The sequence below is a fragment of the Anser anser genome, assembly GCF_964211835.1.
Source record: "Anser anser genome assembly, contig: HAP1_SCAFFOLD_296, whole genome shotgun sequence".
NCBI lineage: Eukaryota > Metazoa > Chordata > Aves > Anseriformes > Anatidae > Anser > Anser anser.
This window is the reverse complement of record NW_028153901.1, coordinates 26,201-52,949: the sequence shown is the minus strand read 5'-3', so window position 1 is coordinate 52,949 and position 26,749 is coordinate 26,201. Positions and strand designations below refer to the sequence as shown.

General features: G+C 59.0%; 3 protein-coding genes and 1 long non-coding RNA gene across 6 annotated transcripts in view; 1 reads left to right on the top strand and 3 right to left on the bottom strand.

Annotated features, from left to right (window-relative positions):
• Positions 1-6,945: 6,945 nt before the first annotated feature.
• On the bottom strand, positions 6,946-15,214 carry LOC310891198. Its single transcript, XR_014577474.1, has 2 exons — positions 14,577-15,214; positions 6,946-9,670 (listed from the first exon to the last, which is right to left on the bottom strand). It is a non-coding gene; the product is annotated as an uncharacterized lncRNA (long non-coding RNA).
• Positions 15,215-17,835: 2,621 nt separating this feature from the next.
• LOC310891185 (uncharacterized protein) overlaps positions 17,836-26,749 on the bottom strand; it is a gene marked incomplete at its 5' end in the record, with an annotated part of 34,669 nt that continues 25,755 nt past the window's right edge. Inside the window, 2 exons of the mRNA XM_083853461.1 lie at positions 17,836-17,975; positions 18,650-20,534. Of these exons, the coding sequence (XP_083709587.1) occupies positions 19,083-20,534 (1,452 nt within the window). The 3' untranslated portion in view covers positions 17,836-17,975; positions 18,650-19,082. Of the gene's footprint in view, positions 17,976-18,649 lie in introns of the transcript that reaches the window.
• On the top strand, positions 20,585-24,450 carry CNN1 (calponin 1). 3 transcript variants are annotated; one of them, XM_083853463.1, is made up of 7 exons: positions 20,585-20,987; positions 22,234-22,355; positions 22,451-22,517; positions 22,608-22,745; positions 23,158-23,268; positions 23,361-23,507; positions 23,910-24,450. In XM_083853463.1, exons 1-7 carry the CDS (start codon positions 20,925-20,927, stop codon positions 24,135-24,137), a joined length of 876 nt encoding a protein of 291 aa, XP_083709589.1. In that variant the 5' UTR covers positions 20,585-20,924; the 3' UTR covers positions 24,138-24,450. The 3 variants fall into 3 exon arrangements, with proteins under 3 accessions (XP_083709589.1, XP_083709591.1, XP_083709590.1); XM_083853465.1 differs by having other exon boundaries at positions 20,609-20,987; positions 24,030-24,450; XM_083853464.1 differs by having other exon boundaries at positions 20,609-20,987; positions 24,027-24,450.
• On the bottom strand, positions 25,204-26,707 carry ELOF1 (elongation factor 1). The gene is made up of 4 exons (XM_083853460.1): positions 26,585-26,707; positions 25,814-25,931; positions 25,655-25,725; positions 25,204-25,558 (listed from the first exon to the last, which is right to left on the bottom strand). The coding sequence occupies exons 2-4, from the start codon at positions 25,927-25,929 to the stop codon at positions 25,494-25,496; spliced, it is 252 nt and encodes an 83-aa protein (XP_083709586.1). The 5' UTR covers positions 25,930-25,931; positions 26,585-26,707; the 3' UTR covers positions 25,204-25,493.

Below are 26,749 nucleotides of genomic sequence, written 5' to 3'. Positions count from 1 at the left end.
ATTTTGGGGTCTGAGGGGGGGTCCCCGGGCTTCCCCCCCCATTTTGGGGTCCCCCCACCCTCTCTCCCCCCCGCCGCTGCCCCCCCCCAGCTCGGCCGCCGCAGGGGGGGACGCCCCGGCCAGCGCCCCCCCCGAGCCCAAGGGCACCGAGGCGCCGCCGACCCCCCCGGGACCCCCCCTGCCGGAGGTGAGACCCCAAAACGGGGCGTGCCCCCCCCAAACTGGGTGTGTGACCCCCCCCAATTGTCCTCTTGGGACCCCAAATCCCCCCCTTGTGTGTCCCCTCCCCCCCCAAATTCTCCCCCTTTCCCCCCCCCTTGGGGTGCCGCCCCCGCCTTTTTGGGGTACCCCCCCCAAATCCTCCTCCCCTTTTTGGACCCCCCCCCAAATTCTCCCCCCTTTTTTGCCCCCCCCCCCCCCCCAAATCCTTCTCCCACTTTTGCCCCCTCCTCCCTTTTGGGGCTGGCCTGCCCCCAAAAATCCCCTTCCCCCCCCCCCCAAATCCCCTACTTTGTGCCTGCCCCCCCCCCCCCCAAAACTTCCCCCTTGGGTGGCCCCCCCCCGGCCACCATTTTGGGTGCCCCCCTGTTAGCGTAGCAGCCACATAATCACCAAGTGATTATATGAAGGTGCTTTATTCAGCGCTGGAAGCCGGGGCAGGTGCCCAAATCTGGCTTCAAGTCCCGTTACTTCCCAGCCGTTATTTATACATACAATATTGCGTCAGGTATACATATTCATTACAGGTTGCAACAGCAGCCTCGCTTTTCATTCTAATTAGCTCCCCTCCCCTTAGCACATGCGTGGCGCACTCTGGTGGTCATCCAGGTGGTCGTCCAGATGAAGTAAGGAGTCTTCCTCTCCGCTAAACTTTTCCCCTTTCTCACTCGACGCATGCTCCCTCCGCTCCTTGGTTCTGCTTCACCTCATTTCAGCGCTTCCAGGCCCCTATCCAAGGTCAGGCTGTACCTGTTCCCTCCCAGGGTTCCCCTCCAAAGATTCATTTGACTGTTCAGTATACTCCCTAAGTTTCCCAGTATACATAGATTATTTGATAATATGCTCCCTAAACTTCCCAGCATACATAAATTAATTGATAATGTAAGTACATTCGGCAATGCTTAATTATACTGTATGACCCATCACCTAAGAGACATTAATAGAACATCCATTCGATTCTCCCCAACACTAACATTTCCCCCCTTTGAAAATACTTCACTCATACCGAGAGCAAGTATTTTCATTACTATTAGGTTGAATCAAGTTAGCAGAGGTTAGTGAGTATAACTTGATATAGAGATTAGTAAGTATAATCTTAACGCATCTTCGTTAGTCTACTATCTTATTGATTCCTCTATGCCTGCTTGTTAACGCTAGTACTATAGGATGGGGGTGGAGTAAGTGGGATAGGGTGTTCTGGGTGACTCCCAGTAAGGACTCTCATTATTCGGCGATTCCATGCGCTACTCCTAACTATTTCTCCCTTCACACACGAGAACATTACTCCCATTGCAGCGAATACAATTAGCAGCAGCACAATGCTTTGTAGGAGGGACTTGAGCCATCCTTCCAGATGAAGGCCTAGTCCCTCAAAAGTTGCTCCCAACCAATTTTGCTCAGCTTCTTGCTTTTCTTCCTCTAGCTCGTGTTCCACATGAGCTAGTTGGGATATGTCATTTTCCACATCTGTAGTTACATGTGGAATATGTACACAGCAATGATCAATTCTGCCTTTCAAATATCCACACACCCATGCTCTTTTAACAAAAGCATGTCCAGAGCCATTCTGTTCTGCAGGGTCATTTTGGTTGTGGCCTGTAATTGTAAGTTTAAGTCTTTGAACCCCTTCTTGGTCACCTTTGCCAACCTGTTTACTTGGCCCATTAAGCTATATATTATTTCCCTCTTCTGGTATGTTGCTGTTGGGGCAAATAGTGATTCTATCACCCATCCTATCCTGATTGCAGTTGAGGGGTCTTGCCAGTCATCATCTTGGTCTACCTCCCTTCTTATTCTAGTTCGCAAGTTTGTCGAACTCCCTTTAAAAGGAGACTTCTTGCAGAGCGGACACAAGGTGGGCAAGCCTAGTGTTATTTCTTTCGCCGGACCATCTAGTTCCAGGTGTGTTGTCCAGGTTCCATCATTAGCAGCCCATACGAAGTGTCCCATACTCCGTATCGTTGAATATTTGCAATTTACCTTGATTCTCTTGTTGCTCTTCTGACTGGTTATATTTCCGTTGACTCGCAGTCCCCTACATGCGCATCCGGTCGCTAAAGCTATTTTTACTGGGAGTAAAGGAATGGTTTTCAGGTCCGTATCGCAATTCAGGATCTGGGCGCAGTTCCACCATGGGACTGCCTTCACTCATTCTCGACTACTCGTTTCCCTCTGATCTGCCATATATTCTCGGTCCCTTTGGCTATCATTTGTCTTACCAGCCCACTGTGTGCACCAGGGAGTATTTCCTCCGTATTGATATCTCTGCAGTATGCTCATGGTCCATGCGCTATCCCAGCCTTCTAATTCTCCTGATTCACTTACTTCCTCGCATTCCCATTTAACTTTCTCCCGTGATTTTGTACGTTGCTCATCATACTCACACCATCCTAGTCGTCTGCTCATGGTGTTTAAATTCGTGAATTGATAGTTTCTTTTCTTTTCGCGTTGTGAGTAGTAGGCAATTACCTTTTCCCTATAATATCCCTCGATCTTTTCCGTTTCCACAGTCTTTTCTGCTTTACATTGAATTGTTTTATTCCGCTCAATTTGGGGCTATTAGGGTCGGGCTATTCTTGAATCCTTGAGGCAATCTTGTCCAGGTCAGTTGCATCTTCCGTCCGTTCCGTGGACTTTCCCACTCAAAAGCAAAGAGTTTTCTACTATCCTTGTCAATGGGTATGCAGAAGAAGGCATCTTTTAAATCAATTACCGTAAACCACTTATATTTCTCTTTTACAGATGTTAACAATGTATAAGGATTAGCCACCACCGGGTGAATATCTTTTGTTATTTCGTTTATTGCCCTAAGGTCCTGCACTAGCCTGTATTCCCCATTAGGTTTCTTTACTGGGAAAATTGGGGTGTTATATTCGGATTTGCATTCCTCCAGAATGTGGTAGCTAAGAACTTTATCTATAATCTTTACTATTCCTAGCCTAGCTTCTAGCTTCAACGGGTACTGTTTAATCCGTACCGGTCGGGCCCCTTCCTTAAGTTCAATTTTTACTGGCTGGGCTACTTTTGATTTTCCGGGCACGTCCGTTTCCCAAATCGTAGGCATTACTGCATTTTCTACCTCTTTTGGTATATGAGGAACAGCCTTCTCTTTAATCATTAAGATTTGTCCCACTTTTGATTCCGGGATTCTCATAATCAATTCTCCATCTTCAAACGTTATGGTAGCGTTTAGTTTAGTTAGCAAATCCCGTCCCAAAAGAGGAATAGGGCATTCTGGTACATATAAAAATTCACGCGTAATTTCTTTACCTCCAAACCGTAAATCAAGGGGTTGTAAGAACGGCCGTATTTCCTCCTTCCCGGTGGCACCTACAACAGTAGTTTTCCTTTCCCCTATCTTACCACTTAATCTATCGAGTACTGAATATGTGGCCCCTGTATCAATTAAAAATTTTACTTCCTTACTTCCTATTTGAATTTTTACCAAGGGCTCTTTAGTTTCTGCTACCGGATCTCCTAGTCAGCTACTATATTCCCCCAGAACCATCGCCTTGGCTGCTTCTCGGTTTCGGAACGAATTTCCCCCCCAACGATCAGCTGTCCACGGAGAGGGCACTCGTTTTTCCAATGACCCTCCCCCTTACAATGGGCACATTGGTTAAGACCCAGCCGGTTTCCCCCTGAGCTCGGGTAGCCTCTCCCTGTTCCTCTACCTCGACCGTTAATATTTCCTCTTCCCCTGCCCCTTAATCCTGCGCGTTCTCTCCCTTGAATTACTGCTAATAAGTTCTGTTGTTGCCTTTTTGTCGTTTCCTTTTCTCTGTTATTATACGCTTTCCAGGCTATTTCCAACAGCCTATCCAAATTTCTCAAATCTGCACCTTCCAACTTTTGCAATTTCTTCCTAATATCCTCTCGGGCTTGTCCCAGGAAAATGAGCGCCAATTGAGCTTTAGCTTGCTCAGTCTCTACGTCTAAATCTGTATATTTCTTAGCGGTTTCTTTCAATCTCTCTAAAAAGGCGGAAGGCGATTCCGCTTTTTCTTGCCTGACATTATACAATTTTGACCAATTTATGGTCCGGGGCATGGCATTCTGTACCCCGACTTGTACCCAATCTTGATATCTCTTCAGCCTCCTTATTCCATCCCCTGTGTTATAATCCCATTGGGGATCCTCAGTGGGGAAGTTTTGATCTAGATTTCCAAGCACTAATCCATTTCATATATCTTCTCGGGCTCTCTCTCTGGCTGCCCGCAATACCATGTCTTTTTCTGTCGAGTCCATCAAAGTATCCAGGATCACCTGGAGATCATCCCAATCGGGATTTTGGGTTTTAATTATCATTTTCATTACCCTGGCTACTTTATCTGGGTTTTCCCTGTAGGTGCCGGCTGCTTGTTTCCATGTCATTAAGTCCCCAGCTGAAAAAGGCACCTTAACATATACCGGTCCTTCTGTCCCCACTCCTTGCCTGAGGGGAGCGATTATTTTCCCTCTCTGTTCATTTATAGTTTCTGCTGCCCTTCGCTGTTGCCGGGTCCTATGTGACACAGGGGAGGCTAAAGTCGGGGATTCTCCATCACTACTGCTATCTTCCTTTTCTCTTTTCCCTCCCTGTCCCGGCTCTTCCGGCGGAGCCGACGGCGCAACTTCCAGATCAATATTTCCATTATTCATTTCCCCATAATACTTATTATTCTCTATTGCCTGATGCTGTATACGGCGTCCCTCCCTAGTACACGCACAACAACGTTCCTCAGTTGAAACTTCAAGCACCATTATTCCACAAGCACGCCGCCATTCAGGCTTTCGGCGCAAATAAAAGAATAATTCCACGTACGGCAGTTCATCATATTTTCCTTCCCGCTTGCAAAACAGCATCAATTGTAAAATCGTATTATATTGCAATGTTCCATTCTCAGGCCAAGTTTCTCGGTCCTCTAGTTTATACTGGGGCCACCAAATATTACGATAATCAATCAGCTTTCCTTTCCGCAGTTCTTGACCAAAACCTCCCTCCTTCCAATGTGCTAGCAAACACCCCAGCGGGGATGTCCGCGGGATAGGTACATCTTTTCCCAGAATTCCTTTAATCTTTTTCATTTTGAGCTTATGGTACAAACCCAGAAGCTGCCGGAGCAGCAGCGGAGCGGAGCAGCAGGACCGACCCTCGCGGGGCGGCCGCCGCCGCCGGTCTGAGGGGGCCCGGGGGGAGCCCGCGCCTTATGGGGGGGAGGCGCCACGCGGGCCCCGCGCGCTCCTTCCTCGCTCCCCCTCCCCTCCCCGCCGGGCGAGCCCATTCGGCACCCTGCTGGGGGGGGGGGTCGGTTCCCGATCCCCCCAAATTTTACCCCCCCCGGTTTTTCCCCCCCTCCCCGCCGGACTCACCCCCCCCGTCCGCGAGCCCAACCGCCGCCTGCTGCCGCCGCCGCTCCGGCTGCTGCAACCCCGCGGCCCGCACTGCGCATGCGCGCGGCCCTCCCGGCCATAGAGACGGGGCTCGGCGGGCAGAGCGTCGCCCGCCGCCATCTTGGGAAGGGGGCGAGCGGCTGCCATGGCAACGGCGCGGCGAGAAGCGCCGGCTTGTATGCAAATGAGCGTAATGAGGACAATTAACGGCCCGGCAAGGCCCTCGTTAATCCTCCGCCCCCCCCACGCCCAGATCATGAAAGTTTATGCAAATCACCACAGGTGCGGGACGCTTTTACCTATGAAAACGTACATTTCTTTAAATACGTACAAACGTTGCCCCGCCCGGCACTGCGCAGCACCCCCAGCCGAACGCAGACGTTGACGTTAAGTACATTTATGTTAACACACACAAATGAGCGCGGCGGCGCTTCTGTGCATGCGCGAACAGAGAGGGGAGGGGGGAGACAGGGAGGGACAGGCGCTGCCACTCGCGCATGCTCCGCCCCGCTCCAGCCTTTATCCCTCCCCCCACGTGGTGCCGCGCGCCTCGTGCCCGCCACGCGCCCAATAGAACGCAATATAACGCCAATATAACCCAATATAACGCCAAAATATAACGCGCCCAATCGCCGCCCTTCCCCTCCCCCCCCCGCTCCCTGCCAGCCAATGGGGAGCCGCGGGCGAGGCGCGAAGCCGGGGGGGCGGAGCCTGGCGGCCGTTGGCGAGGCAGCCCCGGGCAGAACCCCCTCAAAAGCGGCGGCGGCGGCGACAGGGTCGGAGCTCGGCGCTGTTCTCTCCCCCTCAGCGACCAGGCCTGTTACCAGCCTCCCCCGGTGCTCTCCGCTGTCGCCCCCCGGTGGCCGCGGCCATGCTGAGCGACTCGCAGGGCCCTGCCGAGCCGCCCGGCTCCCCCCCGGGCCCCCCACCGTCCCCCTCAGAGGCCGGTGCCGCTGCCCCTCCCCCCCCGGCCGTTACCTCAGAGCCTGCAGCTGTGCCCCGTGCCAAGCCCGTGCTGGGTGAGGGGTGGGGACAGGCCGTGCTCACCGGGGGTGTTAGGAGGGGGGTGCAGGGGGCTTGGGGTGATGAGCCCTCACCCTGCCACACTCCTCTGGTGGGGTGGGGGTAACTGGGGGGTACTGGGGTTCACTGGGGGTAACTGGGGGGGCTAGGGGGGTACTGGGGGAAACTGGGAGAGGCCTTGGGGGGTAACTGGGAGGGGCTGGGGGGTACTGGGGGGGTTGGGAGAGATTGGGGGGGTAACTGGGGGGTGCTGGAAGCTACTGGGAGAGGCTGGGGGGGATAGTTGTGAGAAACACTCCGTAGCCAATAACTTAGGCTCAGGCGAGGAGCTCAGTGAAGTAGTAATTTATTCGCGATTGCAGTGGCGGGCACCCCACAAGCAGGAGAGCGCACCCACTAGTTCCAAAACACAGTTTATATACTTTTTGATGACAGGACCCTCCCCTGTTTCCCCATTGACTGGGTAATCCAGGTTCACAATCTGTCTGATGCTTCACAGACAATGCCTGGCCTTCAGTTGCTGGCCTGTTAAATTTCAAGCTTCTTTTGACTTTTTTACTGTTTGAAGTGGTAATGTTTCATCACTTATCTGATTTGACTTGACACCGTGATTTTCACCTAATTGCTCTAAGGAGTCCGGCTGTCTGCATTTTACAAGGTTTTCTGTTAAGCTTTCTTATCACTGTAAGCATATTTCAATACCCCATTCCTTCCTTCTGTACCATGTAACACTGCAAAAACATTTCCATTCCCACAATTCCCCCCTTTTCTCTTTTTATAATTTGTTGATTTTTGCAAAATTTTTTTCTCTAAGGTGTAATTTGGTAGATGTCTTCCTCTTCTTCACTTTCTTTGCTTTCCATTTCCTCTAATATCATTATCTTATCTGAGCAGGGTGGTGGATCCACGGTCATTTGTTTCGAAAGTGCAGTTTCAATTAACCGTTGGACAAGTCCCCTTACACAGGGGATAATGCAACAACCAATGGCTGTCAAAACTCCTGCTACTACAATCAAGGACGTAAATACGGACACTACCATCCCTTTCCATTTACCAAACCAAGATTCCAACCGTCCTGTGATGGAAGTGTCTGCTCCTGAGTTTTCTGCCAATTCACTGGCAAGGGTGGTAAGCCCTTGCAATGCTCTAGTTCCTGTGCCATCCGGGGCAGCATTGTTAGGGATAAAAGTACAACAACAGTTGCCCAGCATCACGCACACACCACCTTTCTCCGCAAGAATCATATCTAATGCTATTCTATTTTCCCAAGCCATTTTGCTGGTGGCATCTAGTTGTTCAGCGATTCCTCTTATCGCATCTCTTGTATAGTTTATGAATCTCTGCTGATTATAATAGATATAATTAATCCAATCCACATTTTTATTAATTGTTACCCACCAGAACAGTGACTCAAACCCTGCAGCAATTTGATTCCTGGCTTTATGTTCATCAGGAACTCCTCTAGGCACCCCAATAGAATCTATGTACACTCTATCATCAAATGATATTCCAAAGCCTCTTTTACTTCTTCTGGGTATTTGTGATGTTTCTCTTTCAAATGCCAGGGTGAAGGGTATAGCTAATTGAACAAGTGCACAAGTGCCTCCCCAGTTAGATGGTAGGGTGGACCGTAAGATCTTCCCTCCACAGTACCACCAGAGATCTGCCCTGGGGATCTCAAGTCTTGAATAGTTTCCCATCAAGTCCTCGGTAGCATTCAAGGTCCTCGTGCACAAGGCAAATTCTCCCAGATGCCGGGTAGCACTCACACCCTGCCGTGAGAGGCAAGCTGTATGGTTACCTATAGCTGTGGAGAATGCAGGGGGAGCCCTGATATTGCTATCGTGCGAGGAAGGGAATAGCAAAGAGAGACTTACAGGCCTCATTTCCCCAGGCAGGCTTTTCTGGGTACAATGCAATCGTACATCGCATCCCTCGGGAGTCCTCGGTCCACCCCAATGGGCAGGGCACTATCTGGGCTATCGGTCGTCCCGAGGCACAAGCATAGCAATCGCTGTGGTTGAGACTCTGGACAGCAGATTTGACCCATTCTATCCAGGCATTCACATCCCCATACCCTGTTTCAATCTCAAATGTTTGAACTGCCGCATTTCAAAGAGGGCCTCCTGTTTTCTCTCCCGTTTTCTCCTTGAGTTTCTCCCTTTCTCTGATGGAGATAGAGGATCGTTTCCATACAGCTATTCTCAATCTGGCTGTTGGGTCTCTACCAGTTATTTGTTCTCTCTGCTCAATTGTCCTTGGGCATTTAAATCTCCACAAGCTAACACCTCACAAGCATCAAACATGACAGATTGCGGTACATAACCCTCTGTCACATTCACCCATATTTTTATGGGGTATCCCGTCTTACTATTATCTGGTCATGCCTTTTCCAAGTTGCCAATTGACCAAGGCTTTCTCTGAGGCCTACAATCACTAAAAACAAAATTAATAATTGATTTTTCCCTGTCATTATTTTTAAACCTTAGGTTTCCAAATAATTATCAATACAAAGAATAAGATATACACTACTACCATAACAACCCCCCCTTGGGAACACTTCAATTCACTATAGGCCAGTCCTTTCTCTCAATCACAAGTCACGCTCATTAGTTACCTGTGAAAATAAAAGGTTAGTTTACAATCGCAAGCTCTTATCCCGCTCAGAGTCCACTACGAGATTTTTCTCTTCGATTTCAGCTTCTAACAAGTCTTCTGTAGGAACAGCTTCCCAGGTACTAGGGTCGATGGATGCCTTCACTCGAGTATAGTGAGTCCAACCTTTTTCCGCAGTTCCTATGGCTGTTTCAGTGGTTGGTAGTACTTGGAAGTGTCCTTCCCATTCGGGCCGGAGTTGATCCTTTCCAGGTCTGAATCAGGACCCAATTTCCCACGGGTCCTGAGAAATGACAAAGAAGAGGACAACCCCAGAATACAGTTCTTAAGAAAACTCTCGTTTCGAATTGTGGTATCTCATCCCTTCTGCCCAGATAGGGTAATCCGAACAGCATCTCATACGGTGAAATTCCTATATGTTTCTTGGTGCTGTTTGAACCTGTAGGAGTGCTAAAAGTAAACATTTTACCCAAGGAAGTTGGGTTTTTAACGCTAATTTAGTTAATTGCTTCTTTAATGTCTGGTTCATTCGCTTTGCCTTCCCAGAAGAGGAGGGGTGCCAGGGGGTGTGAAAAGCCCACTCAATCTCTAAGGCCTGCATTAACCCTTGCAGTACTTGTGAAGTGAAATTATTTCCTTGGTCTGAATCAATGTTTTCAGCTATCCCATATCTAGGGACTATTTGCTCCGGTGATACCTTAGCCACCGTGTTTGCAGGGGCAGATACAGAGGGGAAAGCTTACACCCATCCAGTCACGTGGCCAATTAGGACAAACAAGTACTTAAATCTCCCTCCTTTACGTAACTCAGTAAAGTCTACCTGTATACTTTGGAAAGGTCGAATCCCTGGCTCCCGTCCCCCTCTAGGTCAGTTACAAATGACCTTTTTATTTGCCTTTTGACATATGGTACATCCTCTGCATATTTGCTTCACTAAAGTGTATATTCCTACACAGACATACTTTCTTAGCACAACATCACACATTGCTTGCATCTCCCAATGACTCTCTTGATGTAAAACATCATATTTGCCTCATTGGTGCTTTATTCAGCATTTCTCTCCCATCAGGGAGTATCCATTTTCCCTCAGGCTTCGTGGCTCCCGATTCCTTAAAGAAATCTCTCTTAAAAACTTTTTAGTTCTTTCTTAGTTTTCAACAATTCCCTGAATCCTCTCTGGATTTATTCTCAGTTTTCCCTCAGACATTAGATGCCTTAAATACCTGACTTCTCTTTCTACGTATTGTAATTTATTTTTCAATACTCCCAAGCCCTGCTTTCCCAGAAAGTTGAATAGCTTGTTAGTAGCTTCCTTCACAACTGTTTTCTCCTGTCCTGACAATAAACGATCATACACGTTTTGTAACAGAAATTCCTCCTTGGGAGGTTGGAATTGCTCCAAAATCTGTTCTAGAACTTTGCCCAAATTAATCGGTGGCCCTGTAAACCTCTGAGGTAAAAATTCCATATGTATTGTTGCTTCCGCCCCCACTTCAGAGTCTTTCCAGTCAGAGGTGAATATATCTTTGCTCTCAGGGCCTGAGAGCACTCCATTAATACCACTGTTATTCCAGTCTAACAATTTACTATTTGAATGCCCAATTTCATCATCAAATCCCTTCCCAACAAGTTAGTCCCTGCCTTGGGTACATACAATAATTGCCCAGAGATCATTTTATCCCCTAGTCTCAGCTTGGTACCCCCCAAAGGTGGCACTGTTACCCCAGCCCCTTCTACCCCCATCACTCGTTAGGGTTTCATTAGTTAATTTAATCCCTGATACTTTACAGGCCAGCAATGACCTAGCTGCCCCTGTGTATTGTGTTTGATGGCGAGGTTCGGGAGGGGGCTGCAGTGGCAGCCCCCACGAGGAGAATCCAGAAACCGCCCCGTGGCAGATAAGGGACAATTTCACCCGGCCCCAGAGGGGCCCACCGCTGCCCAGAGCCAAGCCATGAGCAACACAGTCCGTGCCTCTGTGAGAGCACATCCACGAAAACGAACAAACGAACAAACAAAAACCTGCTGCTCAACAGCAGCTGGGAGAGCGAGGAGCGAGAAACCTCCCCGCAGACACCAAAGTCAGCACAGACGGAGGGGGTGGAGGCGCTCCAGGCGCCGGAGCCGAAGCCCCCTGCGGCCTGTGGAGAGGCCCCTGGTGGAGCAGGCTGCCCCCCCTGTCCCCCCCTTCTCGATACTTGGGAAACTGACCAAACACCACAGCAAATATACCAAAACCTCTAGACTGTTACTTAGATAGTGCCTACACCCTCTTTCCCTGCTCATTCAACTTTCCCAACTCATTCAAAAAACAGCTCTGTCAAACATTACATACCACACCTTTAACACCTTCCATAACCCTTTTTAACACTTCTTCTTATCTTTCTCCAGCCTGTACTTTCACCAAAGTCTCAGTCATTAGCCAACTTAATTCCATACCTTCCTTCTTCCACTCCGGATATTCCTACCTGAAGTGGCCAGCCTGCCCACACTTAAAACATCCCATCAAAGCCTGTCCCTGCTAAGATTCAGGCCACAACACGGGTAGCTTTCCTTGCCTGCCATTCCTTCATCTCTCTTCCTCTCTTTTCCATCCTGGCCCTGACTCCCCCTGAAGATTTTCTTCCTCTTTCTCCAACCCTCTGCCTGACTACCTGCTACGCTGTCAGTACCATTAGTTTCACCCTCTGCTTTCCTTCTCATCTCCCCTCTTGACACACACGTTCAGGGCCTCCCGCAGGAGGGCCCCCCAGTGACTGGTCACTACATCCCCCCCACCTTCTGGAGCATTTTCTGTGCATCTTGCCAGGCTTCAATCACAAAATGAACTTTCAAGAGCCCTTGGGATACCGGGTCCTCAGGATTCATCCCCAAGTACTTTCTCATTCTGACCCCAAGTCTCTCGTATGATTTCTGTGTTGCACACTATTATTCTTCCAGCCAGGGTCGGCAAGTGGTTATTTCTGCCCTGCCGGTATTACCCCTGGTCCTGGAGGATGAGTTCTTTCCCATTTTTGTATAGCAGCTCTCCTCCTGATCATTCCCATTTCTTTCCCTGTAAACAACATATTTATATACATAGTTCCCCCTCCCCAAGAGTATAAGTTAGGTCCTAGGAAACTCCTAACCTCTCTGCTGGTAAGGAGGGGGGGAAGTTCACTTAAGAGGATACACAGTTAAGTGTTAGTGCTGTTAGTATCAGGGAAGGCAAAATTCTCAGTACCTCTTCTGCCTTGTTCTAATTCTTGCCAGAGCCTAGAGTACGCTCTTCTCTAGGGACAGTGTTAATTGCAGTCCCTGTCTCCTTTCCTGGAGCGACTGCTGCTGCCACCGGTGCAATATTAGGATTATAGGGAGCATAACTTGGCTCCTCCTCCAAAAAAACAAAAAGGAATCTTATTGTTTACACATAAATTTCAAGCCTGAATTTTCATCAGGCCCGTATTTTGGCCAAAATACTGCTGTTTCCTTAATCGGTTCTTTTGTCCAGACTAATACACAATATTTAACCTTTTTTTTTTTTTTTTTTTTTACCATCTCCTCCAATTTTGAGATTATTTTTCCAATTTCTTATAATTCTTCAGGAAGAACTTTCGGTAGGCACTCCCCCAGGGATATCTCCCTGTCCCCTGGAACTCATATTTCCCATTTTTCCTATTCTGGAAAATGGTGGTGTACTGCCAAGCACTTCCCCGTGCAAGGGCTACCGCACACCTATGAGTTTACCAGATTCCCTGGTGTACTTCCGAGCACTTCCCCGTGCAAGGCTTACCGCACACCAAATTTCCCTGGTGTACTGCCAAGCACTTCCCCGTGCAAGGCTTACCGCACACCAAATTTCCCTGGTGTACTGCCAAGCACTTCCCTGTGCAAGGGCTTACCATACACCACATTTCCCTGGTGTACTTCCGAGCACTACCCCGTGCAAGGCTTACCGCACACCACATTTCCCGAGACTCTTCCTTTCTCTCCCTTATCTCACGCTTCGTCCGTCTCTGCCTGCGCCCCTCGCGGAGCTGCGGCACCGCGGATCAGGACCCCACACTCGCTCCGTACAAAAGTACGTCTCAAGCACGCATCACACATCACACAGAGTCTCACCCGACCCCCGAGGCAATACTTCCTATTTCTTACCTTGGTCTGTGCACAGAGTCACCGGATCAGTTCTCAAACCCGCAGTGCCTGCCTTCTTCCCTTCCCCACTCCTTCACGGATCCTGCCTCTTTCATCAGCCTCGGGCCCTCTGGCAGCTCTCCGCAGAGCCGCCGTCGCTGCACAGGACCCTGAGATCAGCGGGGCATGCCTTCCTGCTGCTGCGGCGGTGGGGCTCCCCGGTAGGCGACTGGATCCCGGACGAGCCCCAAATTGTGAGAAACGCTCCGTAGCCAACAACTTGGGCTCAGGCGAGGAGCTCAGCGAAGCAGGAATTTATTCGCGATTGCAGTGGCGGGCGCCCCACAAGCAGGAGAGCACACCCATAGTTCCAAAACCCAGTTTATATACTTTTTGATGACAGGACCCTCCCCAGTTTCCCCACTGAGTGGGTAATCCAGGATCACAATCTGTCTGATGCTTCCCAGACAATGCCTGGCCTTCAGTTGCCGGCCTGTTTTTGGGATGGCAATGTTTTCTCCCCTTGTCTGCCTTGACTTAACACAGCGATTTCCACCTGATCGCTCTAAGGAGGCTGGGTGTCTGCATTTTAGGAGGTCACCTGCTGAGCTTTCTTATCACTGTAAGCACATCTCAATACCCCATTCCTTCCTTCTGTACCATGTAACACTGCAAAAACAACATTTCCATTCCCACAGGGGGGGGGTCTTAGTGGCTATGGGGGGGGCCTTAATTAGGGTTAGGGTCTGGAGAGAGAGAACACCCCCACACACACCTTCCCCTCCCCCCCAAGAAATTAAGGACCCCCTCCGGGCATATTAAAGACCCCCCCCCCCCCAAGCCATTAAGGACCCTCCCTAAGACCCCCCCCAAGCATATTAAGGACCCCCCCCCGGGCATTAAGCCCCCTTCCCCCCCCCCGGGATATTAAGGACCCCCCCCGGGCCATTAAGCCCCCCCCCGGGATATTAAGGACCCCCCCCGGGCCATTAAGCCCCCCCCCGGGATATTAAGGAACCCCTGGGATATTAAGGCCCCCCCCATGGATTTTAAGCCCCCCCCCCGGGCCTTTAAGGACCCCCCGGGCCTTTAAGCCCCCCCCATGGACTTTAAGCCCCCCCGGGATATTAAGGACCCCCCCCGGGCCATTAAGCCCCCCCCCGGGATATTAAGGACCCCCCCCCGGGCCATTAAGCCCCCCCCCGGGATTTTAAGCCCCCCCCCGGGCCCACCTCGGCCTCGCTCCGCCGGGGGAGGCTCTCCCGCAGCGGCCGGGCCTGGAGCTCCGGGAGGCCGAGGGCGGCCTGGGCCCGCAGCGCCGCCAGCAGCGATCGCTTCTCCCGCAGCGACCAGGCCGCGGCCCGGGGCCTCCCCGCCGGGGCCTCGGCGAAGCGGGCCGGGACCAGGCGGGGCCGGGGGGGAGGCTTCATGGCGCGGGGAGATGGCGTCAGGGCGACGAAACGGGGTGGAAACGGGGGGAGCTGGGAGGGAACGGCCCGCCGGGGGGTGCTGGGAGATGTGGTTCGGGGGGGGAGGAGAAAGGGACAGCAGGTCTACCCAAAGGCTGCTGCTGGGAGGCTTCATTAGGGGCGTAATTAGGGTTAGGGTCGGGGTTGTTTGGAGAGAGAAGGCGCAGGGTCCCGTTGTGTGGGGGGGTTGTGTAAAGGCTCCCCAAGGGAGATCAGGTCTACCCAAAGGCTTCTGCTGGGAGGCTTAATTAGGGGTGTAATTAGGGTTAGGGTCGGGGTTGTTTGGAGAGAGAGAAGGCGCAGAGTCCTGTTGCGTGTGGGGCTGTGTAAAGGCTCCCAAAGGGAGCTCAGGTCTACCCAAAGGCTTGGGTTGAAAGGCTTAATTAGGGGTGTAATTAGGGTTAGGCTTAATATCCTGGGGGGGGGGTTGGGGGGGTCCCAGGGAGGATCCTTAATGGCTTGGGGGGGGGGGTCTTAGTGGCTATGGGGGGGGCCTTAATTAGGGTTAGGGTCTGGAGAGAGAGAAGGCGCAGAGTCCTGTTGTGTGGGGTTGCATAAAGGCTCCCCAGGGGAGTTCAGGTGTACCCAAAGGCTTCGGAATGGGGGCACTTTTTGATGGGAGAATCGGGGGACTGCTCCACGGCACTCGTCTCTCCCTTCCACTCAAGAGCGCCTTGCAGACGGCTGCTGGGCACCTGCAGTGGCACCGTGCTGGTACAAAAGTAAGCGTGTGTGGAGCATGCTGCGATCTACCTCTTCCTTAGTGACCTGCAGCGACTGGAGGGGGCTGAGGCAATGAAGCTCCGTGCTGTTCCCTCGGGTCCCCAGAGAGAAGAGATCAGCGCCTGCCCCTCCACTCCCCTCCTCAGGAAGCTGAGGGCCGCCGTGAGGCCTCCCCTCAGTCGCCTCTTTCTACCTCTAGTCTTAATAGCTGTTGTTCCACTCAGGATGGTAGTGCAGCAAAAAGAAGTATATTACACACTGTTTGCATGATGTAAAGAAATAAATAAAAAACACCACAATCTGGTAAAAACTGAGCTGAGCCTGTCCTTTAAAAAGGGGAGAATATGCTACGGAAAGGAAGAGCTGTCTTTGTAATTGCTCAGCCACTCAATCTTGCTATCGTCACCAGTGAAAAGCCGTTCTCCCCGTGTGCTGTGCCCTCGTGAAACCCCCCTCCCCAGAGCAGAGCATCCAGCTGTGGGGCCCAGCACAAGGGAGACTTGGGCAATGAGCTGGGATTTTTTTCTTGTACCCTTTGAGGAGAGCTGAGCCGTGGGAGCGTTGGCATGGGGCGCCCTGGCCAAAATCGGCCATCCGTGCAGGGTCAGGACCTGAGGAGGGCTGGCTGTGGGGAGCCTGGCCTCGGCCCAGGATCAGGAAGGGCCCGCGCTTGTGTGTGGCTGCGGCACTGCCAGTTTGAGCAGGGGGTTCTCGGGTGAGCGCTGTGCAGGGTCGCTGCCGCGCTCACAGCCCTTCTGTCTGCTCCTGCTGTGCTGCTCCCCAGCTCCCTTCCCCTGCGTTCCCTGCATGGTGGGCACAGTCTGGCTGACCCCCAGCACCGAGGACCCTCAGGCTTACTTCTCGATCAGTCACAAAGTCCTTCTGTGGGTTCCTGGGTGTCGCTGTACATAAGACCCGGACTGCTGTGCTGTATTACACAATATTTATTGGAAGTGTGGCCAAGGCTGCATCCCGGGGGGGGCTGCCCCAGCCCTTGGAAGAGGGTGGAGGGGGCCGTGGAGGTGGTGTCTGTGTCCACGAGGACTGGGGGCTGCTGGGCCGGTCGTGCACCTTCCACTGATCCGCTGCCGGGCTTGGGGGCCGTGGAGGCCGGGCTGGTGGCAGGCGGGCCGCTCTTCCAGGCACTGATGGTGGCTGCTGGCATCGGGCCTGGCTCTCAGGCGTACCACGGTGGTCAGGCTGCCTGTAGGGGCTCACGGAGCGGCTGCGGGTGTCAATGTCTGGGCTGCCTGGGCTGCGGCGAGGCGCCTGCGGAGACAGGAACTTGCTGAGGCCGTGCTGCGGCTGCGGTGCCAGGCGGGTGCGAGGCAGCAGGGTGCAGGCACCCGGCTGTGCGTGAGCTGTGGGCACACAGTGCTCTGTGCAGAAAACAGGGTGCCCTGTGCCCTCGGCTGGGACTCTGCTCCCCTCCACATCCTGCCCCAGCTTGTCTCCTCCCCAGCGCCTCGCCAGCCATCCTGACCTGCCTGCTCTGCACGTGCTGTCCCAGCAAGAAGACCTGGCCCCCGCAGAGACAGGGGTCCACAGCCGGGCTCAGCACGACCGGGTCCCAACAGCCACCGGCTGCCCTTTTTCAGAGCGCCTTGCAAGGACCAGTACTCAGCTCCCTGCCCGGCCCTGGCCCTGGCCCAACAAGGTGACGGCCTCGGCTCCCTGTTCGGGGAGGTGCTGCCCATCCGCTCTTTGGGATGTGTAATTAAACACACAAGCTCTGTGTGTGCTGAGGACACGCACGCTGGCAGCGCTCAGGTGCGGCTGTGACACACCGACTGCCCCTCTCCAAGGCAATGCCCGCAGCTGGCAGGGCTCATCCCCATGCTCCCAGTAGCTGGCACACCTTGGCTGAGGCGGACACCTGCAATTCAGGGCATCCCAGAACAGGGTGCCTTGTGCTGGGGGGGAACTGGCACTGCTGCGCTTCTCTCTCCGATGGCACCCTCTCTCAGCTCCTGCATTTCTCTTCCTGACCTCGCTTTGCCTACGGCTGTCCCTGGCTCTGCTCTTGCTGCGGAAGGGCCAAGCTTCGCTAAGACCAGCAACAGAAAAATGGGCTCCAGAACAGAATGCCCAGGAATTAGAGGCCACCTAAAGCACTGGACAGCAGAAATTTCAGAAGAGTCTGGTCAAAAACTAACTGCTCACTTCACAATACGCTAACGACAACTGCTTCCTGGCTGGCAGCAGCCACATAATAACGTTGACAAAGATACGGTAACGAATTTGGGAGGGGGAGAGGAGGAGAGGGAGCGGGGGAACAACAACTCACTGATTTTTCTGCCTCCAACGCCGAATACTCACGCACCCAGCACGCAACTATCACAAGCAGGAGGGGAGCCACGAATACCACAGTGACTGCTATGCCGAAACTTAGGAAATCTTGGGGCTTCGCAGTGTTTGCATTGTTCTCCCCATCCACGCCTGCAAGAACAATTGTGGACATTGCTGTGTCCTGCGCACTACTGGTAATCTCACCGGAGGTCTGACATTGCCAGGAAGTGTTCTGTTTCATTTGGTTAGCATCTTTGAGCAAGTGAAAATCCTCAGGCCGCAATGCTTCCTGAGGTTCAGCAGAAGCTGGGGAATCTGCCAAAGGCACTGCAACTCAAGGCACTCTGGAGCCTCCCTTTTGCCTCTCAGCTTTGTTTTCCCTCCATCCTTTGTTTCCCCTGCCATAATGCTGAGGGCCCAGTGTCTCAGGTTTGCTCCCCCAGCTCTTTGGAGTTCTAAAAGGTCTTAGGCGCTTGCCCACCTTCGCTGCTCGAGGCACACTCGGAGCCTTAGGGACAAAACTGAACAAAATTCGGGAGCCCAGGAGTGCCAGTGAGGCAGTGCCCCATCTGCACTGAGTCAGGGCACCACTCTGGGCCTCAGCTCACAGGAGGGGTCCCGTTTCCCATCGTCTGCTCAGTGGGCTTCTGACGGCCTCGTTCCCCCAAGAGCAAGGTTCCAAAATCCCTGGGAACTGGGTGCCCCCCCTCCCCCCCCCCCCCCGTGTCCCCGCGTCCGACCCCGGCCCGGTGACCCCGCCACGACCCCGTGACCCCCCCGTGACCCCCACATACCCCCCCCCGGTGTCCCCGCCCCCCCCCCACCTTCAGGCCACCGCCGCCGCCGCCGCCCCCCCAGAGCCGCGCCAGGCCCCGCGCCCCGCTCAGCCTCATGGCGCCCGCCCCGGGCCCGGCTCCGCCACCGGCGCCGGGAACCGCTTCCGGGGCAGGGGGCGGGGCCAGGCGCGGCCAATCCCGGCGCGGGGCGGGGCCAGGCGCGGCCAATCGGTGAGGCGGGGCGGGGCGAGCCGCGGGCATTCCGGGGGGCGGGGCCAACCGCGGGCAACCCAGGGGGCGTGGCCAGACGCAGCCAATCCCCGCGCGGGGCTCCGGAGGATTCCCCCGTGACGTCACAGCGCGCGCCCCAGCGGTGATGGCGGGGCCGGGGAGCCGCGGTGACGTCACGGCCGGGGAGCCGCGGTGACCTCACGGCCGCGGGCCCGCCGTGTGACGTCAGAGCCCGAGGCTGGCGGTGACGTCACGAGGGGGGCAGGGTGACGTCAGAGCGGCGGCCGCTGCTATAAATGGAAACGGCGGCTCCGGGCGCGGGGAGGGGAGGAGGGCGGCAGGGACCGGGACCATCCCGCCCCCACCCCCCGGGATTCCCCCCCGGCCGCCCCTCCCCCACCCATGGGACCCCCCCCCCCTCCCAGGACCCCGGCCCCCCCCCCCGTCCCTCCCCCACCCATGGGACCCCCCCGCCCGGGACCCCCTCGGCAAATGGCCCTGGGGGGGGCGGGGGGGGATGGCACCGGGAGGGGGGGTACGGGGGGGAGGGGGGGTACGGGAGGGGTACCGGAGGGGGGAGAGGGGGGTACCGGAGGGGGGAGGGGGGGGTACCGGAGGGGGGCGCATTCCCCGCCCGTGACGAAGCGCCCCCGTCCCGCCCCGCCCCCACACGCGGAGTCCGATCCGGTGACGGCACCGGGGGGGGGGGGTGGGGAGGGGGGGGGTGGGATGGACGGACAGGGGGACACGGGGATGGACAGGGATGGACAGAGGGACAGAGGGGGACAGACAGGGGGACACGGGGATGGACACGGGGATGGACAGAGGGGGAAGGACGGACAGAGGGACGGACAGGGATGGAGAGGGACAGACAGGGGGACGGACACGGGGACAGACGGGGACAGACGGGGATGGCGAGGGATGGACAGATGGACGGACAGAGGGACGGACACAGGGACGGATGGGGGACAGACGGGGATGGACAGAGGGACGGAGAGAGAGATGGACACAGGGACAGGGCGATGGAGAGGGACGGACGGACGGACGGACAGAGGGACGGAGACGGATGGACACAGGGAGGGACGGGGGGATGGACAGAGGGATGGACAGGGATGGAGAGGGACGGACAGAGGGATGGACAGAGGGACAGGCAGGGGGATGGACAGAGGGATGGACACAGGGACGGACAGAGGGACGGAGAGGGCCTGACAGACAGACAGCGGGACGGACAGGACAGGAGGATGGGGAGAGGGACAGAGGGCCGGAGGGGGCCTGACGGACGGACAGACGGATGGACGGACAGAGGGCCGGACGGGACGGGGGGACGGACAGAGGGCCGGACGGACGGACAGAGAGGGATGGACAGAGGGACGGAGGGGGCCTGACAGACGGACAGACGGACAGACGGATAGAGGGACGGACAGACAGAGGGACGGACAGACAGAGGGACGGACAGACAGAGGGACGGACAGACAGAGGGACGGACGGACGGACGGAGGGACAGGGTGAGGGATGCCCGGGGGGGGCGGGCAGGGGAAGGGGGGACACCCGGACAGACGGACGGACAGACGGGGGGGGCTGAGGGGGGGGTCGGGGGGGGAGACCCGGACCCCCCCCCATCCCGGGATCCCCCCGCTAAATGTGGAAAAAATGACGCCATCGCCCCCCCCGCGGTGACGTCAGCGCGGCGGGAGGCGCCCATTGGCTGGCCCGGCCCCGCGCCGGGGGGGGCCCCGCGCCCGCCACCGACTTTAAAAGTGGCGGCGGCGGCGCCGGGACCGGGACCGGGACCGGGACCGGGACGAACCGAGCCGAGCCGAGCGGGGCCGAACCGAGCCGGGGCCGAACCGGAGCCGAACCGGAGCGAACCGGGCCAAACCGGAGCCGATCCGAACCGAACCGGGACCGAACCGGTACCGAATCAGCTCCGAACCGATCCGATCCGGGCCAAACCGGGTCAGCCCAGACCCAAACCGGGACCGAACCGGGCCAAACCGATCCGAACCGGGCTAAACCGGGCCGAACCGGGACCGAACCGGGCTAAACCGGACCGAACCGGACTAAACCGGGCCGAACCGGGCAAACCGAGGCGATGTCGAACGCCAACTTCAACCGCGGGCCGGCCTACGGGCTGTCGGCCGAGGTCAAGAACAAGGTGGGCGGAACCGAACCGGGCCCAACCGGGCCCAACCGGGCCGGGGGGGGGGTCGGGGGGGTCGGGGGGGTCGAGGGGGGGGGCGGGGAACCGGGATTCCCGGGGCTGGTCCGGGGCTGGCGCTGTCCCTGGTGCTGCCGGGTCGCGGGTGGGGACACGGGGCTGGGGGGGAAGGGGCCGGGGGGGGGACTCCAAAGACGCCCCCCCCGCCCTCCCCCCCGACCCCCATGACGCCCCCCGACCCCAAATAACGCCCCCCCGTGCTCCCCCCGACTCCAATAACGCCCCCCCCGAACCCGACGATGCCCCCCCGTGCCTCCCCTGACCCCAATAACGCCCCCCCGACCCCAATGATGCCCTCCGTTCCCCCCCGACCCCAATAACGGCCCCCCCCCGGCCCCAACGACGCCCCCCGTGCCCCCCCCAAGCCGTGCCTCAGTTTCCCCACGGGGAATCGGGGGGGGGTGGAAGGGAGGGGGGGGGTCCGCGCCGTTTCCCTCCCCCGCCGCCTCCGCGGGGGGGTTCGGGAAGGGTTAAGCGGCGGGGGGGGGCCCTGGGTGGCCGGGGGGGGGGCGGCGGGCCCCCCCCCGGCCCCGCCGCGAGCCCTTATAAGGCGTCGGAGCGCGGCGGCGGCCCCGGGGCTATATATGGGCAAGGGCTCGGAGGGCCGGGGGGGGGCGGCAGCACCGGGCCCGTCGCCGGGCCCCCCCCCTCGGTGCGCCCTCCCCCCCGTGGGGCACCCGGAGGGATCCAGCCCCCCTCCTCCACCCCCCCCCCCGCAGTAGGGGGCTGGGGACTGCCTCTGCCCGCACCCCCCCCCCACCCGGGGGTGTCCCCATGTTCCCCACATTCCCCCCCCCCCCCGATGATGTCCCTGAGCCCATCACGTCTCCCCCGTGCGCCCCCCCCACCCCACTGACACTCCCCATGGCCCCCCTGACCCCACTGACGCCCCCGTGACCCCCCAAATAACGCCCCCCAGTGACGCCCCCCACTGATGTTCACCCCAACCCCAATGATGTCCCTCATGCCCCTCCCCAAATGACACCCCCTGTGGCCCCCCCCGGCCCCACTGACGCCCCCCAATGACGCCACCGCCCCCAAATAAAGCCCCCCGTGCCCCCCCCGACCCCAATGACGCCCCTCCTGACCCCAATAACACCCCCCATGCCTCCCGCTGATGTCCGCTGATGCCCCCCCCGTGCCCCCTCTCCCCATAACGCCCCCCCCCCCGTGCCCCCCCCAGCTGGCGCAGAAGTACGACCCGCAGCGGGAGCGCGAGCTGCGCGCCTGGATCGAGGGGGCCACCGGGCGCCGCATCGGGGACAACTTCATGGACGGCCTCAAGGACGGCGTCATCCTCTGCGAGTACGACCCCCCCCCCCAAAAAAAAACACCCCCCCCCGACCCTATCCAAGGGGTCACGGCCCCCCTGTGACCCCCCCATGGTGACCCCGTCCCAGGCTCATCAACAAGCTGCAGCCCGGCTCGGTGCAGAAGGTGAACGACCCCGTGCAGAACTGGCACAAGGTGAGGGGGGGGGCATAAAAAGCTGGGGGGGGGGGCCATAAAAAGCCGGGGGGGGCCATAAAAAAAACCCGGGGTTGGTGTCTGCGGCAGCTGGAGAACATCGGGAACTTCCTGCGGGCCATCACGCGCTACGGGGTGAAGCCCCACGACATCTTCGAGGCCAACGACCTGTTTGAGAACACCAACCACACGCAGGTGCAGTCCACCCTCATCGCCCTCGCCAGCCAGGTAACGGCGGGGGGGGGGCACGGGGGGGGGGGCGGGCAGGGCTTTGGGGGGGTCCTGAGGGGGGTCTGGGGGTCTCCAGGGGGACCCGTCCCCGCTGGTAGGGGTTAAGGGGGGAAATAAGGGGGGGGTTGGGGGGGGGGCACACGCACGCCTCGCCAGCCAGGTAACAAGGGGGGGGGCGGGGGGGGGGGGCAGGCAGGGCTTTGGGGGGGGTCCTGAGGGGGATTTGGGGGGGGCTGGGGGTCCCCAGGAGGTTTGGGGTGCCCACAGCGCCCTACAGGACAGCGCGGGGAGCGACCCGTCCCCACCGGGGGGGGGGGAAGAGGGAAAGGGAAGGGGGTTGGGGGGGGGGGGGGACTGGGGGAACTGGGGGCCGCGGGGGGGGCCATGCCCACATCCTGGTGCCGCGCAGGCCAAGACGAAGGGGAACAACGTGGGGCTGGGGGTGAAGTACGCGGAGAAGCAGCAGCGGCGCTTCCACCCCGAGAAGCTGCGCGAGGGCAGGAACATCATCGGCCTCCAGGTGACGGCAGCGGCTGGGGGGGGTGGGTGTGTGTGGGGGGCACGCACGAATGGGGCCCCCCCCGCGTGACAATCCCGTGTCCCCCCCCCCAGATGGGCACCAACAAGTTCGCCAGCCAGCAGGGCATGACGGCGTACGGCACGCGGCGGCACCTCTACGACCCCAAGCTGGGCACGGACCAGCCGCTGGACCAGGCCACCATCAGCCTGCAGATGGGCACCAACAAGGGCGCCAGCCAGGTACCGGGAGCTCCGGGGGCTGGGAATTAACGTGGGGGGGGAAATGGGGCCGGGGGGGTCCCTAGCGGTGCCGTGCCCCCCCCCCTCAAGGCGGGGATGACGGCGCCGGGCACCAAGCGGCAGATCTCAGAGCGGGCGTGGGGCGTAGAGCGCTGCGGGGGGGGGGACACTTAATTGGGGGGGAAATGGGTCCGGGGGGGGGAAATGGGTCTGGGGGGGGTCCAGGTGGTGGGGGGAAAGGGCTCGGGGGGGGTCTTTGTCGGTGCTGTCCCCCTGCCCCAGGCGGGGACGAAGCGGCGGATCTCCGAGCCGAGGCCGGGCACGGAGCGCTGCGAGGGGGCGGATAATGCCCTGGGGGGGTGGGGGGTCCCTATCGGTGTTGCCCCCCCCCCCCCCCCCCAGGCGGGGATGACGGCGCCGGGCACCAAGCGGCAGATCTTCGAGCCGGCGCTGGGCATGGAGCGCTGCGACACGCACACCATCGGGCTGCAGATGGGCAGCAACAAGGGCGCCTCGCAGCAGGGCATGACGGTGTACGGGCTGCCGCGCCAGGTCTACGACCCCAAGTACTGCGACGCCGGGCTGCTGGGCCTCGACGGCCTCGACCACAGCCTCTACAACTCCCAATAGCCCCCCCCGGACCGGGACCCCCCCCCCCCGGACCCCCTTTCGGCTCCTATCGCCGCCACCGCCGCCGCCGCCGTCCCTGCGGCCGCTTGCACGTCCCCGCGGCGGGGACGCCGCACCGCACCGGCCTCACCGCGCCGCCGGGGGGGGCCCGCAGCGGGGACCCCCCCTCTGGGGGCTCTCGGAGCGGGGACCCCCCCTTCGGGGGGGCTCGGAGGATGGGGAGCCCCTCGTTCGGGGGGGCTCGGAGCGGGGGCCCCCCCGCCGTCGCCCCACACCTGTGAAGCCACGGAGGCACAATAAACGGCACACGCAACGCAGGCGGCTCTGCTGGGGGGGGCGGGGGGTTTGGGGGGTGCGGGGGGGCACTGAGGGACCGGGGGGGGACAGGGGGGACACTGAGGGACCGCGGGGGGGGCAGCGTGACATCAAGGGGCTGGCAAGAGGGGGGGGACACTGAGGGACTGGGGGGGGCACAGGGAGATGGGGGGCACTGAGGGACGGGGAACAAGGGGTTGGGGGGGACACGGGGGGAGCAGGGGGGACACTGAAGATGGGGGGGGCTCAAGGGATGGGGGGAGCACGGGGGGGACACTGAGGGACTGCGGGGGGGCAGCGTGACATCAAAGGGGACAGTGAGATGGGGGGGCACAGGGGACACTGAGGGACGGGGGGGCAGGGGAGCAGGGGGGATGGGGGGAGCAGGGGGGGACGCTGAGGGACTGGAGGGGGCACGGGGGGGCAGCATGACATCAAGGGGCTGGCAAGGGGGGGGGACACTGAGGGACTGGGGGGGCAAAGGGAGATGGGGGGTCACCGAGGGATGGGGGGGAACAAGGGGTTGGGGGGACACGGGGAGGAGCAGGGGGGGACACTGAGGATGGGAGGGGCTCAAGGGGATGGGGGGGAGCACGGGGCGGGGGGACGCTGAGGGACGGGGGGCAGCGTGACATCAAAGGGCCGGTGAGATGGGGGGGGGGGGACCCCAAGGCATAGAGCAAGGACAAGGATGGGGACCCCCCCCCCCGCCAGCGCCCGTCCCCCCCCCCCCAGTGACAAAGCGCCCCAGGCAGTGCTGTGGCCCCACGCGGGCGTTTATTCACAGCCCCCCCCCGCCCTCCCCCCCCCGCGGCCCCCCGGGGCCAGCACCCAGCCCAAGCTGGGGGGGGCCCATTCCCTGCCGGGGAGTCCCAAGCTGCTGGGGGGGGGGTCCCGAGCTGCTGCCCCCCCCAGCCAGGGTCCAAAAAGTAAAAATTGAAAGAAAATAGAAAAAAAAGGAGAACGAAAAAAAAAAGGGCCGGGGGGGGCAGGCAAGGATGTGCCCCCCCCCCCAAAAAAAAAATCGGGGGGGGCCCGGTGCTACTGGTTGGCGGCTTCGCAGGCGTCAATCCAGTCGCTGTAGACGTCCACGGGCTCCGACAGGTCTGGGGGGGGGGGTTAAGGTTTTAACGGGGGGGGGGGCCGAGCGGGGGTCAGGGGGTCGGGGGGGGCGCGGGGGGGGGTTAAGGGGCGGAGGATACAGGTGATGGGGGTCTGGAACTCCTCCAGGCACACGGTGCACGAGATGACGCCCGTGTTGCGGGCACGGTCCCTGCAAAACGAGGGGGGGGGAAATGGGGGGGGGGGGCTCAGTGGGGTGAAGTTGTGCCCCCCCTCCCCCCCCCCGAGGCCCCCCTCACATCTTGACGTCGCAGGACTTCTCGTGGTTGCAGAAGGGGCAGGTGAACTGCGTCTCCAGCGTCCCCGTCACCTTCTTCTTGGGGGGGGGCTTCCGCTTCGACTTGCGGCGGCCCATGGCTGGGGGGGGGGGCACGGGGGGGGGGGAAACGGGGACGGGGGGGTGAGGGTGGGGGCTTGGAGGGGGAGGGGAAGGGGGGGGAATAGCTCTGGTCGGGGGGTCCCCAGGGAGGGGGGCACCGGGGGGGGGCATCAGGGGGAAGGGGGGGCGGGGGTGGAGAGGCACCCCAGGAATGTGGGGGGGCACCCGGGGAAGGGGGGGACCGGGGGAAGGGGGGACCTGGGGGGGGGGCACCCGGGGGAGGGGCGGCATGGGGTAGGGAGGGGGGCACCCGGTGGAGGGGGCGGGGGGGGGGGAAGCTGGGGGAAGGAGGGGGCACCCGGGAAATGGGGGGGGGGCACTGGGGGAGCGGGGGGGGCACGCGGGGGAAGGGGGGGACACCGGGGGAGGGGGGGGGAGAGCCCTGGGAAGGGGGGGGGAGGCGGTACCCGGGGGGGGGGGCACCCAAGGGGGGGGCGCCAAGGGGGGGGGGGGGCACCCGGAGAGGGGGGGGGCACCGCCGGGCAGGCCCCGCTGCAGGCACAGAGCCGGGGGGGGCCGGGGCCGCCCCGAGGGGCCGGGGCCGGGCCGGGGCCGGGGCCGGGGCCGGGGCCTCGCTGCGGGACCCCCGGGCGCCCCCCCCCCCACGGCACCCCCGGCCCCCCGGCCCAACCTGGCCACGCCGCTCCGGCCGCACTCTCCCCTGGATACCGGCACTTCCGCCGCGGCGCCCGGAAGCCGCTGCCTAGCCCCGCCTCCCCCCTTGTCGCCCCTTCCGCCCGGTTCCCGCCCCGACCCCGCGCCCATTGGGCGGCCGTGCTGACGGGCACGCGACCCC

Bases quoted from the DNA above. Each gene is read 5' to 3' on its own strand.
- CNN1 (XM_083853463.1), top strand. From the start codon at position 20,925: ATGTCGAACGCCAACTTCAACCGCGGGCCGGCCTACGGGCTGTCGGCC. The intron at 22,518-22,607 runs GTGAGGGGGGGG...TGTCTGCGGCAG, and splicing joins CCGTGCAGAACTGGCACAAG to CTGGAGAACATCGGGAACTT. The intron at 23,508-23,909 runs GTACCGGGAGCT...CCCCCCCCCCAG, and splicing joins CCAACAAGGGCGCCAGCCAG to GCGGGGATGACGGCGCCGGG.
- ELOF1 (XM_083853460.1), bottom strand. From the start codon at position 25,929: ATGGGCCGCCGCAAGTCGAAGCGGAAGCCCCCCCCCAAGAAGAAGGTG. The intron at 25,726-25,813 runs GTGAGGGGGGCC...CTCGTTTTGCAG, and splicing joins AAGTCCTGCGACGTCAAGAT to GGACCGTGCCCGCAACACGG. The intron at 25,559-25,654 runs GTATCCTCCGCC...CCCCCCCCCCAG, and splicing joins GTTCCAGACCCCCATCACCT to ACCTGTCGGAGCCCGTGGAC.